Source organism: Staurois parvus, unplaced genomic scaffold, assembly GCF_062004578.1.
Source record: "Staurois parvus isolate SC_StPar_1 unplaced genomic scaffold, SC_StPar_1.0 ptg000122l, whole genome shotgun sequence".
In the NCBI taxonomy this organism is placed as follows: Eukaryota; Metazoa; Chordata; class Amphibia; order Anura; family Ranidae; genus Staurois; species Staurois parvus.
The window spans coordinates 7,279,318-7,297,437 of NW_028317918.1; the positions used below are offsets into that span (position 1 = coordinate 7,279,318).

The 18,120-nt window shown below is 49.0% G+C and overlaps 1 protein-coding gene across 1 annotated transcript in view; it reads left to right on the forward strand.

Annotated features, from left to right (window-relative positions):
* JADE1 (jade family PHD finger 1) overlaps window positions 1-18,120 on the forward strand; it is a 182,691-nt gene that overhangs the window by 106,684 nt on the left and 57,887 nt on the right. The window contains exon 4 of the mRNA XM_089672199.1: window positions 2,054-2,211. Coding sequence (XP_089528325.1) covers window positions 2,054-2,211 — 158 coding nt within the window. The remainder of the gene's footprint in view (window positions 1-2,053; window positions 2,212-18,120) is intronic.

The window sequence follows — 18,120 nt, forward strand, 5'->3', positions numbered from 1 at the left end:
AGGCATTTTGCACATGCTCAGTTTGGTGTGTATTGCTAGAAAGTTTTTGTTTTTTTTTCTTCTTCTCCATCTTGGGAGAATGCATATGATCAGCACAGAGCCAATCAGCACTGGTCAGACAGAGGTTAGGTGTTTTGCATCCTCCTAGAGCAGAAAGAAAACTCTTCCCACAAGCTTTAGCTAGTGCTTGGCTGAACACTGTTTGAAGCCACAAGACTGCTCTAACTGCTGATGAGAAAAGGTATTTAGGGAGATTCACCATCTCTTTATGTTCTGTTTACCATTATCCATGAAAGTGTAAACAAAAAAAATCCCAAATTTTGGGTTGTTCCCAGAAAAGCAATAAAGGGGAAAATTTCCTTTGGGGACTCTTGTTCTGACTACCTTGGTTCCCCTTAATTTGCAGGCATCTCCTTACTTCCTGTTTGAACATGGCTCAGGAAATGAAGGTAAATCTCAGAAATGGGACACAGGTGGTGCAATAAAAAAATTGACAGGGGTTATAACCCTCCCCTACTTTATCCAAAAAGGAAAAAATGTTTTGCCTATAGTTCTACTTTAAACCTATAACATGCTTCTTGTTTGTGTAAGTTGTATGGTAAACGTAGCTCTGATAAACCGCTTGGTTAAATGTGAACCAGTTGCCCTGCTGTCTTTTCCTAATCGCATCTTATTTTTGTTCTTACTCCATTCTTGCAGAAGAATGAGTATTTAGTATGCAGCAGAACTTTTATATTTATTGGCTTCTTACATTTTACCAAATGGCAACTATACTGGAAGTACAACTTTTGGATAAGTACAACTTTTGGGAAGAGGATTGGTTTCATTAAAAGGGCACCTCAATCTTCTATCATCACCTTTGCCACTGAACATACTATAATGCTTAAAATGAAGGACAAGAATAGCAATGTCTGCAAGCTTTTGATGTTTAAAAGAATGACATCTGCTAATTTATCTGTCCTATTGGTTGAAAAAAAAAACATTTAGAAAAATTAGAACCTATTGTTCACACTGGTCCTCTTGTATAAAATAGCCAGCTTTCTAGACCCACACTCACAATACAAAGAGCAGTTTCCGCGGCACAGACATTAGTAAAGTGTCCTATAATATATGTCCGTGCTTTTCTATAGCAACTGTATAGACCAGGGATTCTCAACTAGGTTTTCATGTAACCCTAAGTTCCTAAATATGCAGTTAGGGGTTCCTTTTCGCACTGAGTAATTTCTGCCTCTCCTTTCAGCTATCTATTCGGGGGTATTTCTTTTCAGTGACAGCAAGTATAAGGAGCATTTTTTCCACTGACCATCACACTAATGTATCATGAGCTGTAGTTACATTTTTAGAAAGGGTCCCCTGAGACTGCATCAATAAATATCAAAAACGCACCGCAAAAAGCACTGTAAAACAGACAAAACGCAAACTGCATTGGTGTGAACCAGGGCTTAAGCTCTGTTCTGTTCTTCATTACACTGCAAGCACAGACTTCTTGATGATACACCCCCAGGAGGTATATCAGCATCTGATATAACAAAAAGGGGTTAAATGCTGATAATCATTGAACCTGAACGTGCACAGGGAGGGATAGTAGCTTTTGTGTGGGCCAGTGTCTGATAGCAAAAGCAACATTTTTTGACACGTTTGGCAATGTAGTAATTATTTTTTCTTTATGAAATGAATCTCTGATTTTGTTTGGGAGGCCAACCATGTAATTAACTGAATCTTGGTTTCAAATTTAAAATAAAATGTAATAAAACATCCAGAATGAGGCGATGCTTGGTGATCGATCTGTAAAACACCCTTTCACACATGACTTTTTTCTATATATTGTTATACTTAGTTTATTTTTCTATAGCTTTGCATTTATTTTAATATCATTTTCCTGTAATTCTTATCCATGTGGCTGCTAGCAGGAGTAATTTTAATCCCAGGCAGCTGTCATTTGGCCCAGTGGGATAGGCCTTTACAGTTAATGTCCACCCAGATAATTATGTTGGTCCTGCCAGCATTGAAATGTAATGTATTAAAATGTTAATTACGCAACACTGTCATGCAGGTGTTCCGAACAGACCTGATCACTGCCATGAAGCTGCACGACTCCTACCAGCTAAATCCTGAGGACTATTACGTACTGGTGGATCCATGGCGGCAGGAGTGGGAGAAAGGTGTACAAGTCCCTGTGAACCCACAGTTAATCCTGGAGCCAGTTGCCAGGTAAGAGTATAGAGTGAGAACTCTTAACACAAAGCAGCAGCTAATTATGCACACAGGAAATCACAAAATGATCCAGCTGTTTATTTTGCATGGTGAAGCGTGAACCCATAAATCATGTTTGCTCATTGAACCTGTTGCTGGCTGTAGCATGCTGTAATTGCCAGTTCAAATTTTGCTGATTAACTAGAGCTGGTGAATTGTTGGATAATTTAAAACCTTTTTGGTGGGGAGATTGGGCCATAGATGTAAGGCAATAGGATGTGCTAATAAGAACAGTGACCAGCATGGTTTTGTTTTTTGGAAATAAGGCCTCATATACAGCATGAGCCCTAAAGCAGGCACAGATCCCTAAAATTAAACTCGATGCCACGTTACGCAGGCAAACTTCATAAGGAGCAGCATTATTTCTACTTTTGCCAATTGCAACCACACATCATTTCTGCGATTTATATACTTCTGAATTTCTTAGCAGGTTTGAAGCATTAAAATATTGGATCATGCAATTTTTGCCCTGTAATAGAGCGTGTCATCTTTGGGCTTGTGCAAGAATCTGAAAATACAGTCTTTGAATTATCATAAATGTGCAAGCTTAGTTTTCCTCAGTTTTCTTCTTATAGTGTTGTCAGGAGTTGGACGGTCTCCCCTTCTCTCCCCCTTCTCTCCCCCTTCTCTCTCTCCCTTCCTCCCCTTCTCTCCCCCCTCTCTCCCTCCCCTTCTCTCTCCCCTCTCTCCCTCCCCTTCTCTCTCCCCTCTCTCCCTCCCCTTCTCTCTCCCCTCTCTCCCTCCCCTTCTCTCTCCCTCCCCTTCTCTCTCCCTCCCCTTCTCTCTCCCTCCCCTTCTCTCTCCCCCCCCTCTCCCCCCCTCTCTCCCCCCTCTCTCCCCCTCTCTCCCCCCTCTCTCCCCCCTCTCTCCCCCCTCTCTCCCCCCCCTCTCCCCCTTCTCCCCCTCTCTCCCCCTTCTCCCCCTTCTCTCCCCCTTCTCTCTCTCCCTTCCTCCCCTTCTCTCCCCCCTCTCTCCCTCCCCTTCTCTCTCCCCTCTCTCCCTCCCCTTCTCTCTCCCCTCTCTCCCTCCCCTTCTCTCTCCCTCCCCTTCTCTCTCCCTCCCCTTCTCTCTCCCCCCCCTCTCCCCCCCTCTCTCCCCCTCTCTCCCCCTCTCCCCCCCTCTCTCCCCCTCTCTCCCCCCTCTCTCCCCCCTCTCCCCCCTCTCTCCCCCCTCTCCCCCTTCTCCCCCTCTCTCCCCCTTCTCCCCCCTCTCTCCCCCTTCTCCCCCTCTCTCCCCCTTCTCCCCCTCTCTCCCCCTCTCTCCCCCTTCTCCCCCTTCTCCCCCCTCTCCCCCCTCTCTCCCCCTTCTCCCCCCTCTCTCCCCCTTCTCCCCCCTCTCCCCCCTCTCTCCCCTCTCCCCCCTCTCTCCCCCTCCCCCCCCCTTCTTCCCCCTTCCCCCCCTTCTTCCCCCTTCCTCCCCTTCTCTCCCCCCTCTCTCCCCCCTTCTCCCCCCCTCTCTCCCCCTCTCTCCCCCCTTCTCCCCCCTCTCTCCCCCCTCTCTCCCCCTCTCTCCCCCTCTCTCCCCCCCTCTCTCCCCCCTCTCCCCCCTCTCTCCCCCCCTCTCTCCCCTCTCCCCCCCCCTCCCCCCTCTCTCCCCCCTCCCCCCCCTCCCCCCTCTCTCCCCCCCTCTCTATCCCCCTCGCTCTCTATCTCTTCCCTCCCCCCTCTCTCTCTCGCTTCCTCTTCCCTCCCCCCTCTCTATCTCTCTCTACCTCTTCCCCCCCCCCTCGCTTCCTCTCGCTTCCTCTTCCCTCCCCCCCTCGCTTCCTCTCGCTTCCTCTTCCCTCCCCCCCTCGCTTCCTCTCGCTTCCTCTTCCCTCCCCCCCTCGCTTCCTCTCGCTTCCTCTTCCCTCCCCCCCTCGCTTCCTCTCGCTTCCTCTTCCCTCCCCCCCTCGCTTCCTCTCGCTTCCTCTTCCCTCCCCCCCTCCCCCCCTCTCGCTTCCTCTTCCCTCCCCCCCTCGCTTCCTCTCTCTTCCTCTTCCCTCCCCCCCTCGCTTCCTCTCTCTTCCTCTTCCCTCCCCCCCTCGCTTCCTCTCTCTCCCTCTTCCCTCCCCCCCTCGCTTCCTCTCTCTTCCTCTTCCCTCCCCCCCTCGCTTCCTCTCTCTTCCTCTTCCCTCCCCCCCTCGCTTCCTCTCTCTTCCTCTTCCCTCCCCCCTCGCTTCCTCTCTCTTCCTCTTCCCTCCCCCCCTCGCTTCCTCTCTCTTCCTCTTCCCTCCCCCCTTCGCTTCCTCTCTCTTCCTCTTCCCTCCCCCCCTTCGCTTCCTCTCTCTTCCTCTTCCCTCCCCCCCTCGCTTTCTCTCTCTTCCTCTCCCCCCCCCCTCTCTCTCTCTCTTCCTCTTCCCCTCTCTCTCTTCCCTTCTTCCCTCGCCCTCTCTCTTCCCTTCTTCCCTCCCCCCCCCTCTCTCTCTCTCTCTCTCTTCCTCTTCCCTCCCCCGCCTTCTCTCTCTCCTCCTCTCAGCAATAGAAGGCTACGCCCCAGCTGCTTCAGAGTTTGAGGGCTCCTTTTTTTTTTTTTCTCTCATGTCAGTTTTTAAGGCAGGACACCTGCTCTGCCACAAGGCTTCTGAATCCCAAGGTAAGCCCTTGCAGGAAGGATACTCCCCCACTTCTCGGAGTGGTGGTCACTTACTGGACTTTGTAGCTTTTTGGGCCTGTAAAGTTTCAGGCTCATTGGTCTACACTATGGCCTCCAAGAATTACAGGGCAATGTTTCAGTCTTTCTCCTCCTCCTTGTTTCAATTGATTCAGCCTCCCGTCTTCTCTGCAAAAGAATGTGGATCTCTTTATTGTCTTGGACTAGATTACATGTCAGGGCCTTGTTACCTTGGTCTCAGAAGAGTGGTATTTTCAGGGTTTCTACTTCTACCTGTTGACTATGCTATATTTCTTTTTCTTTTAAATGTGATTTTAATCAATTTTTAAGTGTATAACCATACACATTGTATTTTTTAAATTTGTTTTATAATGATATTCAGTGTTGTGCCTATAAAGTCCATGGGCTATGGTCCAATATTTTTTTTTTTTAATTTGTAGAAGCAACTAATGTTATGCTATGTGTCCATGCATGTTAGGTCATTCAGAGGCATATTTTAAGCTTAACATTTAGATGCAGGAAAAAAACCCTTCTGGTTTGCAGTTTTGAGAGCTGTTTTCTGGCAGAAAAAAAAACACAAGTAGCATTTTTTTTTTCCTGCCTAGAACACTGGTATGTTTTTAAAGGGGAAGTTCACCTTTTGGACAAAAATAATAAATGCACATTTTTTTTTGCAGGTAAAAAAATGTGCATTTATTATTTTTGTCCAAAGGAGCCTGGAAAGCATTGCACCAGCAATCAGTAGATTAGTGATGCCATGCAGGTCTCCTGCAGACCTGTCAGAAAATCTGCTAGCTGTACGGGATGTACGGTCAAGCAGATATTCTGAGAGGAAGATTCAATGAACTACCACGGGTCTCCACAGCGCTGTGGTAGTCGATTGAAAACTACAAGCCCACAGCCACTAAGCCTCCAGGACTTGTCACTTTTTCACAGAACTCTGTGAATCAGTGATGCGGCCGTGTGGACGGAGCCAGCACAGCCATGCTGTTTTCAAATCTGACAGATAGTACAGGGAAACTTCTCCCCGTATTATCTGTCAGAGAAGGGAAGTGTCTGGTGCTGCTGCAGCTATGGTAAAATGTTACACCCTAAAAAAAAAAGGTAGAACATGTAACATGTTCCAAAGGTGAATTTATCCTTTAAGCCAGTGTGTATGGACCGGACCCTTAGGCTGCCCCACTGCACCTTTTCACCAAGGTGCTGAACCCTGTGCTTATCTGCTTTGCTCACAGGGAAATCCCAGTTGTGAGATACATGGGTGACTTCCTCCTTCAGGAGCAGTCAGCTCAGACATGGTCTACTAGTGTCTGTTAGACAAACCAAACTTTGCAGAGGTTCATATGGATTCTGGACCCGTAGAAGTCAATGTTGGAACTGACCTATTGTATGGTGTACCTGGGCCTTTTCTTTTATACAGCCCAGTCCTCCCCTGGGGAAAGCTTCTGGCTCTCTGCTCCCACATTCAGACTCTTCAGTGCTGTGGTTGTCTCTCCTGTTCCTTCATCTGATTTTACATGAGGGTCTTATGTTTAATGGTAGCCTCTTTTTGAGGCAGTTCTTTATGCCCAGTTCTACTCTAAGCTGTTGCAAGTCACCATTTTGTTTTGACTGTTGGATTAGAGGCAGAAAGGCAGGAGCAAGTTGGGAGCACTGCATTGAACTAAATAAGTTGTATTTTACACAGTCATAGCTTCTGGTGAGTTTGCACTTCATTTGTGGGTGGCAAGTGGCACTTTGTGGAAGATTGTATGTCATCGTTTAGACACAGTGGCAGCTGCATCTTTTTTTATCACAAAATCTATACACTATATTGCCAAAAGTATTGGTGGGACACCCCTCCACATTATTAGACTCAGGTGTTCCAATCACCACAGGTGTATAAAATCAAGCACCTAGGCATGCAGACTGCTTCTACAAACATTTGTGAAATAATTGGTCGCTCTCAGGAGCTCAGTGAATTCAAACGTGGTACCATGATAGGTTGCCACCTGTGCAATAAGTCCATCCGTGAAATTTCCTTGTTACTAAATATTGTCAACTGTCAACTGTTAGTGGTATTCTAACACAGTGGAAGCAACTGGGAACAACAGCAACCCAGCCACAATGTGGTAGGACATGCAAAATGACAGAGCGGCGTCAGCGCATGCTGTAGTGCACAGTGCGCAGAAATCGCCAACTGTCTGCAGAATCAATAGCTAAAGACCCCCAAACTTCATGTGGCTTTCAGATTAGCACAACAACAGTGTGTAGAGAGCTCCATGGAATGGGTTTCCATGACCGAGCAGCTGCATCCAAGCCTTATATCACCAAGTGCAATGCAAAGTGTTGGATGCAGTGGTGTAAAGCACTCTGCCACTGGACTCTAGAGCAGTGGAGATTTGTTCTCTGGAGTGATGAATCGTGCTTCTCTGGCAATCCGATGGACGTGTCTGGGTTTGACGGTTGCCAGGAGAACAGTACTTGCCTGACTCTACTGTGCCAAATGTAATGTTTGGTGGAGGGGGGATTTGGCAATCTTGGTGTGATTGAATGCTTTTAAGGGCAGAGGAGGGATTTGGGGTCTTATTGACCATAGATTCATCCACAAAGAGTACTGGCCTATTGCTGCCACAAGGGATGTTTGTGATCACATTTTTCCCCTTTCGTCTTTCAGGACAGCACCTTGAGAGACCTCGGCTCCTCCCCACCTGAGGAAACACCTCCACCCAACATAAAAAGTTCTCCACTCCCCTCCGACCTCAGTTCAGGTGTTTCCTCCGGTGGGGAGACACGTTAGGAAGCGCAAGGTGCTGTCAGGAAGACAGGCAGGGGAGCCGAGGGTCGGAGAGCCGGCTGTGAGGCTCCAGGCAGCCGGGAGTGAAGGCCGGAGCGTCCGGCTGCGATCCTCCCTGGGCTGGCTGCCGTGCAGTGGGCGTGCACCCTGGGGGACAGGGGACGGCACGTACCTGCTCTCGCCCCTCGACCCCCTACAGCAAGTTGGGGCGGCCGTGGTGAGGACCGGGGAGGAGTCCTGCTCCTTCCCATGCTGGCGGGCAGTGAAGCTTGCCGGGCCGGACGTCGGGGGACGGCGGTTTCTGGCGGAAGGGGCGGGGCTTCTCCCAGGGCCGCGGCTTCCGCTTTCGGTCGCGGCCCTGGCACCACGGCGCGCGAAATTCAAAAGGCGGTGCGGAGCAGCCTGGGGGACAGGTAAGCACAAGGCGACCACCCTCCTGAGAAGGATGTCGGAGGCACCGGGACCAGGGGATGCCAGCACAAGCCATTCACAGGTAAGGTGACTCGGAGGAGTCCTCCCCTACCTGGTGGCCCCTAGCTCCTGGGGCATTCCCGGACCCTCTGGTGGTGAGGGTCTTCATGGGCAGGGTAGGGGGTCTGTGGAGGGGTCAGGCCCTCAAGCCCTTCTGGGAAAGAGGGGGGGGGGGGGGGAGTAGGCTATGGCAGTGGGTGTTAGGCTTCCTCTCTGCCCTCTTGTGTTTTTCAGGGCAAGGCCCGGGCAAAACTGAAACATCAGGAGCCTAAGCGCAGATGCCCATCCTGCAAAGAAATTTTAAAAGACTTTTGGAGGAAGGTTCTTTGCGTCCCGTGTATAGAAGGGTTGGTAAAGGAAGAGAGGCCAGAGCAGAGTGACTTAGTCCAGTGAAGGAACTGGTCAGCACCTTCGACTCTTTTAAAAACCTTATGGAAAGGTTAGCCGTTCCCCAAGCCACACCGTGCCCCCCCCCCGGTGGTAGTAGGTCGGAGCAGAGAACTCCTCTTAGCAGGAGAGGACGAAGGGCCTTTGGAGGATTCCCAGTCGGAGGTGGAGTCTGCTGGGGAGGGCCCATCCGGTGAGGGCAGGGGTCCCTCGCGGTACAAACTGTCCCTAGAGGAGGTTGATGACCTCTTAGGGGCTATTTACGAGACCCTAGACATCGAGGAGGTTAAGACCTTGTCCCTGCACAATCAAATGTATCAGGGGTTGGAGGAACAAAGGCACCGAGTGTTTCCTGTACATGATATTTTGGTGGATACCATCAAAAAAGAGTGGCAGGATCCGGAAAGGAAACCCTTCTTTTCTAGAGCTTTGAAAAGGAGGTTCCCATTTAGTGAGGATCCGGAGGCTGTGTGAAATAAAAACCCCAAACTCGACGCAGCTTTTTCTCAAACAGCGAGGAGGACGGACCTAGCATTTGAGGATATGGACTTGCCGGATTTACTGGACAGGAGAGCGGAATCTCTCCTCAAGAAGGTTTCAGATCCAACCCTGTCCAACTTGAAGCCTGCCATGGCCACAACTGTCGTGGCCAGAAACCTTGAATATTGGTTGACAGTTACAGGCCCATATTGTAGCTGACTCCCCTAAAGAAAAAAATCTTGGCTTCTTTTGAGACCCTGTTACAGGGTGTGGGGTTTATCGCAGATGCGTCCGCAGAATCAGCAAGGCTGGTAGTAGCCCTGACTAACTCTGCTAGGAGAGCTCTGTGGTTGAAGACTTGGCAGGGCAATATCACATCAAAGGTGAGGTTGTGTGGCATCCCCTTTACGGGAGATGTCCTGTTCGGACTAGGGTTGGAGGAGATTCTAGACCGGACGGCGGATAGGAAAAAGTCCTTCCCCTTTAAAAGGAGGTTGCAGGAGGGAGGGACGCGAAAGGTTCGCTCAGCCAAGAGACAGAACCTCAGGCCAGAAAGACAGAGTAGGTCATGGGGGCAGAGAGGTAGGGGCAGGGGAGGGGCGATTTTTCGCCCTCCTGAGCAGCCCCAGAAGCCAAGGTGACTTGATTCCTCCTGTGGGAGGAAGATTGGCGGCCTTTCTCCCACAGTGGAAAGTAGCGGTCGCCAGCCCCTTTATTCTAGATATCATCAGATGGGGTTACCGGCTGGAGTTCGTAGAGCCACCACCAGGAAATTCTTTGTGACAGCCCGGCCAAGGGGCCCGGCGAGGGTCTCGGCCCTAATGGGTGCACTAAGGGATCTGGAGGACCAGAGAGTCATCACCAAGGTCCCGGAGGAGGAAAAGGGGAAAGGATTTTATTCCCACGTGTTCGTGATTCAGAAGCAGTCGGGGGCGTTCAGGCTGATTCTTAACCTGAAGCCTCTAAACAGGGTGGTGCGATACAGGAGGTTCCGTATGGACTCCATTTTCACGATCAAAACCCTACTCCCGCCAGGGACGTTTATGGCCTCGATAGATTTAAGGGACGCATACCTTCACATTCCCATCGCGGAACCCTCGCAACGTTTTCTCAGGTTGGCGGTGCAGGGGGAAGCAGGAATACGGCATTGGCAGTTCAGGGCTCTACCATTCGGACTATCTTTCTCACCGAGGGTGTTCACGAAAATTCTGTCAGAGGCTCTGGTTCCCATCCGCATGAAGGGGATTGCGGTAATAGCCTACTTGGACGACCTGCTTCTCTTCGCAGACTCAGAGTCCCAGCTACGGCAGAACATTGCCACAGTAAGGGGTCATCTGGAAAACCTAGGGTGGCTGGATTCTGGATTCTGTAGGGCAGAGGACCTTCTTAACTCCAGAAAAGGTTACCAAATTAGACGCAGGGGTCACTTTGTTACAGGGGAGTAGGTCGGTAACAGTGAGGCAGGCCATGTCGGTGCTGGGGTTGCTGACATCTTCCATCCCAGCAGTGCAGTGGGCAGGTTTCCATCTGCGTCCCCTCCAGCTGTGGATTCTGAGGACGTGGGACAAAAGGATTCGATCCTTGGGAAGTCACGACGGACGCCAGCGCTCTTGGGAGGGGAGCCCACCTTGGAGATTTAGTGGTTCAGGGGGAGTGGTCCTTTGTGGAGAGGAGAGAATCCTCGAATTGGAGAGAGTTGAGGGCAGTAGGGGAGGCTCTCCGCTCCTTCCAAGACAGGATCAAGGGCCAGCACGTATGGGTCTTGACGGACAATGCTACAGCAGTAGCATACATCAACAGACGGGGGGACAAGGAGCAGGGCTCTCGGATCCCTAGCAGCATTTGTTCTATCCTGGGCGGAGAGGAACCTAACTTCCTTGTCTGCGGTACACCTAAAGGGAGAATTAAATCGGAAGGCAGACTTCCTGAGCAGGACTCGGCTCAGAGAATCAGAGTGGGCCCTGAACACGGAGGTTTTTCAGGCGATCATACAGAGATGGGGGTCCCCGGACATAGATCTCTTCGCCTCAGGGAGTAACAAAAGAGTCCCAAGGTTCTTCTCCCTGAGCCGCGGGGACGGGTCAGTAGCGGTGGATGCGTTAGGGCAGAGGTGGGACTACCCGCTGTGCTACGCTTTCCCCCCCGGTCCCCTTACTCCTCCTGGTGTTAAGAAAATTCCGGACAGAAAAAACCTCGCTCATCTTGATCGCCCCCTTTTGGCCGCGGCGAGTGTGGTTTGCTACCCTAAAGAGCTTAGCCACGCACCCACCCTGGGAATTGCCGCCAAGGAAAGATCTGCTGACGCAGGGGCCGGTCCTATGCCCCAGGTTGGAGAGACTGAGGCTATCGGCCTGGTTTCTGAGCTTCAGCTCCTTTTAGCTAAGGGGTTTTCAACCAGGCTAGTGACGACGTTGCTGGCCAGTAGAAAGGAGGAGACTCAGGCCATTTATAACGGGGTCTGGGGTTGCTTTACGGCCTGGTGTGATAGGGCGTCAGTAGCAACCCATAGCATGGTCTCAGTATTGGAGTTCCTGCAAGCAGGGGCGGACAAGGGGCTGTCGGTCAGCACGCTCAAGGGCCAGGTTTTGGCTCTCAGCGTGTTCTTGGAAATGCCCTTAGCCAGGGAAGCACTGGTAGGGAGATTTTTTAATGCCCTAGCGAGGCAGAGGCCTCCGAGGTCTGGGCCTTTTCCAGGGTGGGACTTAGCCAAGGTGCTGGGAGCGTTGATTAAGGCCCCGTTCGAGCCCCTGGAGTCCTGCCCGATAAGGGACCTTACTATTAAGACGGCCTTTTTAGTGGCAATTACCACAGCAAGGAGGGTATGTGAGCTGGAGGCCCTGTCAGTTAGAGCCCCCTATCTACAGATTTATTGCGGTCATGTTGTCTCATGTTGTGTCTCCCCAGGTGACCGGAGGTACGATTTAAGAACTGAGGTCGGAGGGGAGTGGAGAACTTTTTTATGTTGGGTGGAGGTGTTTCCTCAGGTGGGGAGGAGCCAAGGTCTCTCAAGGTGCTGTCCTGAAAGACTACTGGAAAAGACGTTACCGTTAGTGTAACTTGATTTTTTTTTTTTTAAATGACAGTGTAAAAAAGCAAAAAGAATAATAAAAATAATAATGGAATTGCACAGAGCAGATCTGAACCAGCGCTTCTTGGGCACTCCTGGCTTCCCCTCTCTGTCCATTGCCCCATAGGAATCTGCTTCCTGTGGGGGGGGGGGCACTTATGCATGCTTGCTCCCGAGCCCCGCTGCTGTGTCCGTTGACAGAGACAGAGGGATTCCATTGACACAGATAGTGGGATTCGGCCCTGTCCCCCCCCAGCTCCCTCGTCATTCGCTTTGATTGACAGCAGCGTGAGCCGATGGCTCCCGGTGCCCCATGAAAGCCAGTGAGACCTGGGAATGAGGGGAAAGAAGGGCTGGAGAGCTGCACAGTGCTGGGTCGAATAAAGGCTCAGGTAAGTGAAAGGGTGGGGGGGTTTCTGATGCCTAAACATTTTTTTTACCTTAATTCAAGGAATGCATTAAGGTAAACGGTGGTTAGACTTTATAACCACGTCCAGAATACGGGTCTCCTCCTTTGTTTATGATCATGCTTTCTTTACTGCTAAAAATTAAGCACCCTGGTAGTAGGAGGGTTTACCCTGGACTGGCCCACAGCTTTTAGTTTGCAGTGTCCAGTCCTCCCATAGGTGGCTGAATAACCTTAAAGTTTTCCTATGTCCCCCCCCAAAGTACTGCAGGAGAAGGTTTTTACAGAGTACAAAAATTTGAAAATGCTAGTCACTTTGCCTGTATACTGGCTCATTCCCTGAGATGCATTTAAAGTTGGGCTGGTCCTACACGGAGCAAATTACGCTCCATAGGTTGCCCTGTTGGCGCATTCCTGCCCCATATACCGTATATACTAGAGTATAAGCCGACCCGAATATAAGCCGAGGTACCTAATTTTACCAGAAAAAACTGGGAAAAACTATTGACTCGAGTATAAGCCGAGGGGGGAGGAATAGTGCCCCATCGTTGGTGTCAGTGGGGGGAGGAATAGTGCCCCATCGTTGGTGTCAGTGGGGGGAGGAATAGTTCCCCATCGTTGGTGTCAGTGGGGGGAGGAATAGTGCCCCATCGTTGGTGTCAGTGGGGGGAGGAATAGTGCCCCATCGTTTGGTGTCAGTGGGGGGAGGAATATTGCCCCATCGTTGGTGTCAGTGGGGGGAGGAATAGTGCCCCATCGTTGGTGTCAGTGGGGGGAGGAATATTGCCCCATCGTTGGTGTCAGTGTGGGAGGAATAGTGCCCCATCGTTGGTGTCAGTGGGGGGAGGAATAGTGCCCCATCATTGGTGACCCCTGCTCCAGCCTGGGCTCGCTTGCTCCCTCCCTCTCCCATGGTACACACTTACCGGTCAGATGTCTTCCTTCTCCGGCTGCTCTCCTCCTCTTCACTCGCTTGATCTTCGCGGTGCCGCTCGGCTCCTCCTCTCCAAGCTCCACCTCCTCGCCGGTGATTGGGCGCCTGTGTGCCTCTCCTGAGCTACAGTTCCGGCGGCCAATCACCGGCGAGGATTGATCCCGGGGGTGTGTCCAGATGACAGGGACGGCATGTCATCTGCAGACGTTGACTCGAGTATAAGCCGAGGGGGCCGTTTTTCAGCACAAAAAATGTGCTGAAAAACTCTGCTTATACTCGAGTATATACGGTACTTCAATAGAAACATTGTAGAAGCCTGGCGGAAAAGTGTCAGCTGAACAACGTTGGTTCCAGTTTTCAGAAAACAATAGCTGCAGCTGATTTGTCCAAATCTTTTTCATTCAGCCCCCTGGCTCAACAAAAAAAAATATCTGCATTCTTGGTTCAGGGTAAGGACTTAAAGCATTGAAGCAGAATGGATAATACAACAACCAGGCAGTTCATATTTTTAGAATTACAGGTTTTCTGCAATTTCAACACGTGATGTAGTTGTAGAGTATGCTAATACATACTTTCAAGAATGTCTGATACTGGATTGTAAGTTTACCACTCTCCTACTGAGTAGAATATTAGCAGCACTGCATTTTAAAACCTTACTCCACGTTTTATTAAAACCAGAGTTTCCCTTTAGGGTGGCTCATAAAGGATTTTTTTTTTTTGTGTAATTGCGGTTTGCCTGTGTACTCCTGCTGTGCCAAACAGATCAGGGAATCAACATACAGTACACCCACAAAGGTGACATTTGTTTTACACTTGGATGGCATAATATTCCCTGGAGTGCACTTTGCAACAAAATGTTACTCAGTAGAATTGCAATGGGATAATATCCTCACGTCATTACTTTTGGTTGAATAAAAGTTCTTTTGCAGTATCTTACCCCTGATAACGTTAGTCTTCCTGGACAAATTGATCTCAAGTTGAGTACCCCCCAGCTGAGTGTGTAAGGTGAAAATCAATGACTAATTTCTAGTTGCAGTTCAGTGTTGGATGCACTTTGAGAGACTTCACACTGTGAAGTGAAACAGCAGTCTACAGGCGTGGGAAGACGAATCAAGTTTTCTGCCTGTATATTTCACATTCATATTTATTTAGAAGATTTCTGAGGAGATACAACAGATCTTTACCTGCATTTAATTATTTTATTTTTCCTTTCATTGTAACTTTCTGATATGCATAGGGATTTATTTTTCCAACAAATGTTGATAATGACATGACATCTAGAGAAGAAAAAGCTGGATTATGTTGGTTAGCACCTACAGGTTATAGTACATATCTGAAATACCACCCAGTTCGTATAGGATGTTGAGGACTGCCAGTTTTTTTTTTCCCTGTACTCCATGTTCATAATGCAGTAGTGTTACTAAATAAAAAAAAGGTTTATCATTTCACATGGATGACCTGCAACATGCAGAGGATATTCAGTAAGAAAATTCCTAAGCCGGTTTAGGTTGGGTTTGCCTACAAAATTTATGGATGGCCCACAAATGAAATATATGTACATGTCGATCACAATTATATTTTTTTTACATCACAAGACACAGAGCAGGATTAATGATCATGACCACCGGGGTTATGTGCCACTTTCAGGTGAATCAAAAACAGGAAGTCCTTATCTATATGACCCCACCTCCCCAGCACAGCATCAGTTTTTTCAACATTGTTGTATGTGATGGTCCCTGTAGTGCAGCTCTCTACACAAGTTGCCAGATTCTCAAAGGTTCCCTGTTGGGATCAAAAGATTGGTGTTCTGGATTCAGTCCTGAGGCTTTCATACTTAGAAGAATGGTACCTGGCCCTCACTTCATGATTATCATCCTCGCTGGATGATTCACAAGGTTTTGCCTGTAATGCGAGCTTTCAGCACTGGTCCCTTTTGGATATGGAACCCTGTGCAGTGTTGCTGACCAAGGTGCTTCTGGCAGGGTGCTCTACAGGCCCAGGGCGTTGGACCCCCAGGAAGGGGTATAGAGTCGCTGAAGGTCTAGTTAGACTGGGCCTACCATGATGGATGAAGATTTGGTCCTGTTTATTCTAAAATTAGAACCCTACAGCAGGAATGGTAAATCATTTGATCCCTGTATCCGCGGTATCCGAGCTGACTCTTTTTGGCTACCTGTCATTATGTTCCTCCACTCTAGAGGGTGCTGCTGCTAGCAGCCTGTGGGGCCGCTCTTTAACTCAGTAAAGCGTGTTGGCCAGTGTTCACTTCCTGTTGTTCCAGGGGTTTTCTGTGGCCAGAGATTCTGCGTGAGGAAGCACATTGTCAACCTCAGAACTGGGGGATCCTTGCAAGCACAAGGATATCTATTTTTACTGCAGAAAGAGGCAGGTGCACAGGAGTACAGGTGACCGAACTGGAGGGGGAAGAGTCCCATCGATTTTTGCTATGCTGACAATAGTGGCTAGTGTCTTCAGCCCCTGGGTGAAGGTGCCTGTGGGACAAAGGGACGCTGGCAGCTGGAGTGCAGACTTTCTTGGGAAACTGTTTTTATTTCCTCCCTGCTAATGTGAAACTGTCTGGAGGGGCACAGGTTTCAGGTGTTAATCAGCAAGCTGCTATGTGTAATAGAAAGCGATGAAGGGGGCTGACGGTTGGGAGGGGCATGTGGCCACTGCTGTCAAGTCTAAAGGACACTGGACAGCGTCCTGCCAGTGCGATTTCCCTTGAGGAGGTAGATATGGTGTGTGGTTCGGAACCCCTGTGTTTATCAGGTTTGGTGGCTACTGCAAACTTGCTCATCAGAGTTGGACGCGGTGTTCCCCTTTTTCCTTTTTCTTTTTTATTTGAGGTATTCCTCGATCATTCACTCCCTACCCCCTCCCTTCCTGAGAGGCAAACGTTATCTCCTGAGTGACAGATGGGGGGGTCAACCCAAGTTAAGGCATCCTCAGTCCGGTGCCAGGCTGTCTGCAGAAGTGTAACCTTTCTCACTTAAAAAGCACTGACCTGAGAAACTTGTGTAGACTCACCCATCATAAAAACAGATAAGACAGCTCTCCCCGGACTTGAAAGAAAATTGAACATTCCTCAAGTCTGGCTTTCCCCTGATGTTTCATGTCATGGATTATGACAGATGTGGGTTTGAATTCAGAGTTCTCCTGACCCCTCCCAACACAGCATAGTCAGAGCAACCCCCCTTTCAGATGGATTTTTAAAAAGGACAGGCTGCAAGCCTGAAAAACACATCTCCTGAGTTTAACATCGTAACAGAGGAGATCAAAGACCCTTCCTGCTCTGCACTTGGATCTGCTTACAAACCAAGGCATATTGGCAAGTAACTGAACTCTTTAATTTCCTTCCTATTATCTATTTGCTGTATCTTTATATACATATATATATGTATTTTAGTGACATCTCTTTGTAAATATTTTACTGCACCTGTTTGACTCTCTTAGTAATAAATCTTTCTTCTGAAAGTGTTAAACTTTTTTTAAGCGCTTACAATTCACGAATTCCTGCCTTTTGAAGAGACACTACTGTGTTTGTTTACTCCCTGCCCAATCGGCCTGCAGTGACCGTATTGGACAGGCGACTTTCAATCATTATAGTGTATATTTGATAACGGGAGTTTCCTACTCTCTGACAAAAGTGGTGGTGGCAGTAGAGGGTCAGTTGCGTAATTAACCCGACCCAGTAACAAGCGCATTCAGGCTGCAGGCACTGTTTGTAGCCCATTAGCTGGACAATCGCTGTGCAGGGTGCAGCTGGGTGGGGCCTTGTTACGCGCGTCACACTGCAGTTTTAGATCAGCCAGTCCTTCGATCACGAGTTGGTGAGAAGGTTTGGGGTCTGACGCCGCGGGCGTGACGTATTACTGTTAGTCCCGGTCGTGCGATTGTCGCTTGTTGGTGGCGGCGACCGTGCGATCCGTGACCGCTACTGACGGGACATCATACATAAATAAGGAGGATAAGGCGTCTGCATTGGAAATCCTATATAGCCTAGTGTGAGGCTAGGAAATTCCATCTCTGTAAGTATTGTATAGGATTGATTTTATCTTTTCTTCAGTCTGGAGTATACTTAAGGCTGGCCCGGAGTATGATTAAAGGGCAAATCTCTGGTATTTTTTTTCAGAGGCCAATTGCTTCACATTTGTTAGTACGCGTGTTTAAGGGGTTACCTGCATGGTCCCTCTGATTTAGGCCTCCATTGCCCCTGTGGGGTCTAAATTTGGTTTTGAGTCTTGCAGAGATCTCCATTTGAACCAAATTGGGGATATTCCTCTTGTGCCTTTGACCAGGAAAGTTGTCTTTTTGGTTGCTATTACCTCAGCAAGGAGAATGTTGTTACAGGCAGCTCTTTCCTGTCGAGAGACATTTTTTTTTCTTCACAAGGACAAGGTGTTTTTGTCCTGTTCCATCATTTTTGCTGAAGGGGGTATCATCTTTTCATATTAATCATGTACTAACCATTCATACATTGGATGGTTAGTACAGGCCATAAGGGTGTATTTGAAATCATCCACTCTGATAAGGCAGTCAGATTCTTTGCCTTTCCAGAAGGGTCTAGGAATGGTCATTTGGCTAGCAAGTCAACCATTTTGTGTTGAATTTGGCAGCTTATTGCTCAGGCCTATGGCTTGAAAGGTAAGAATCTACCATTTCGTGTGACAGATCACTCCACCAGGACTTTAGGGGCTTCTTGAGTGATCCATCATCAGGCCTCCGCAGAACAGGTATGTAAAGCTGCTACC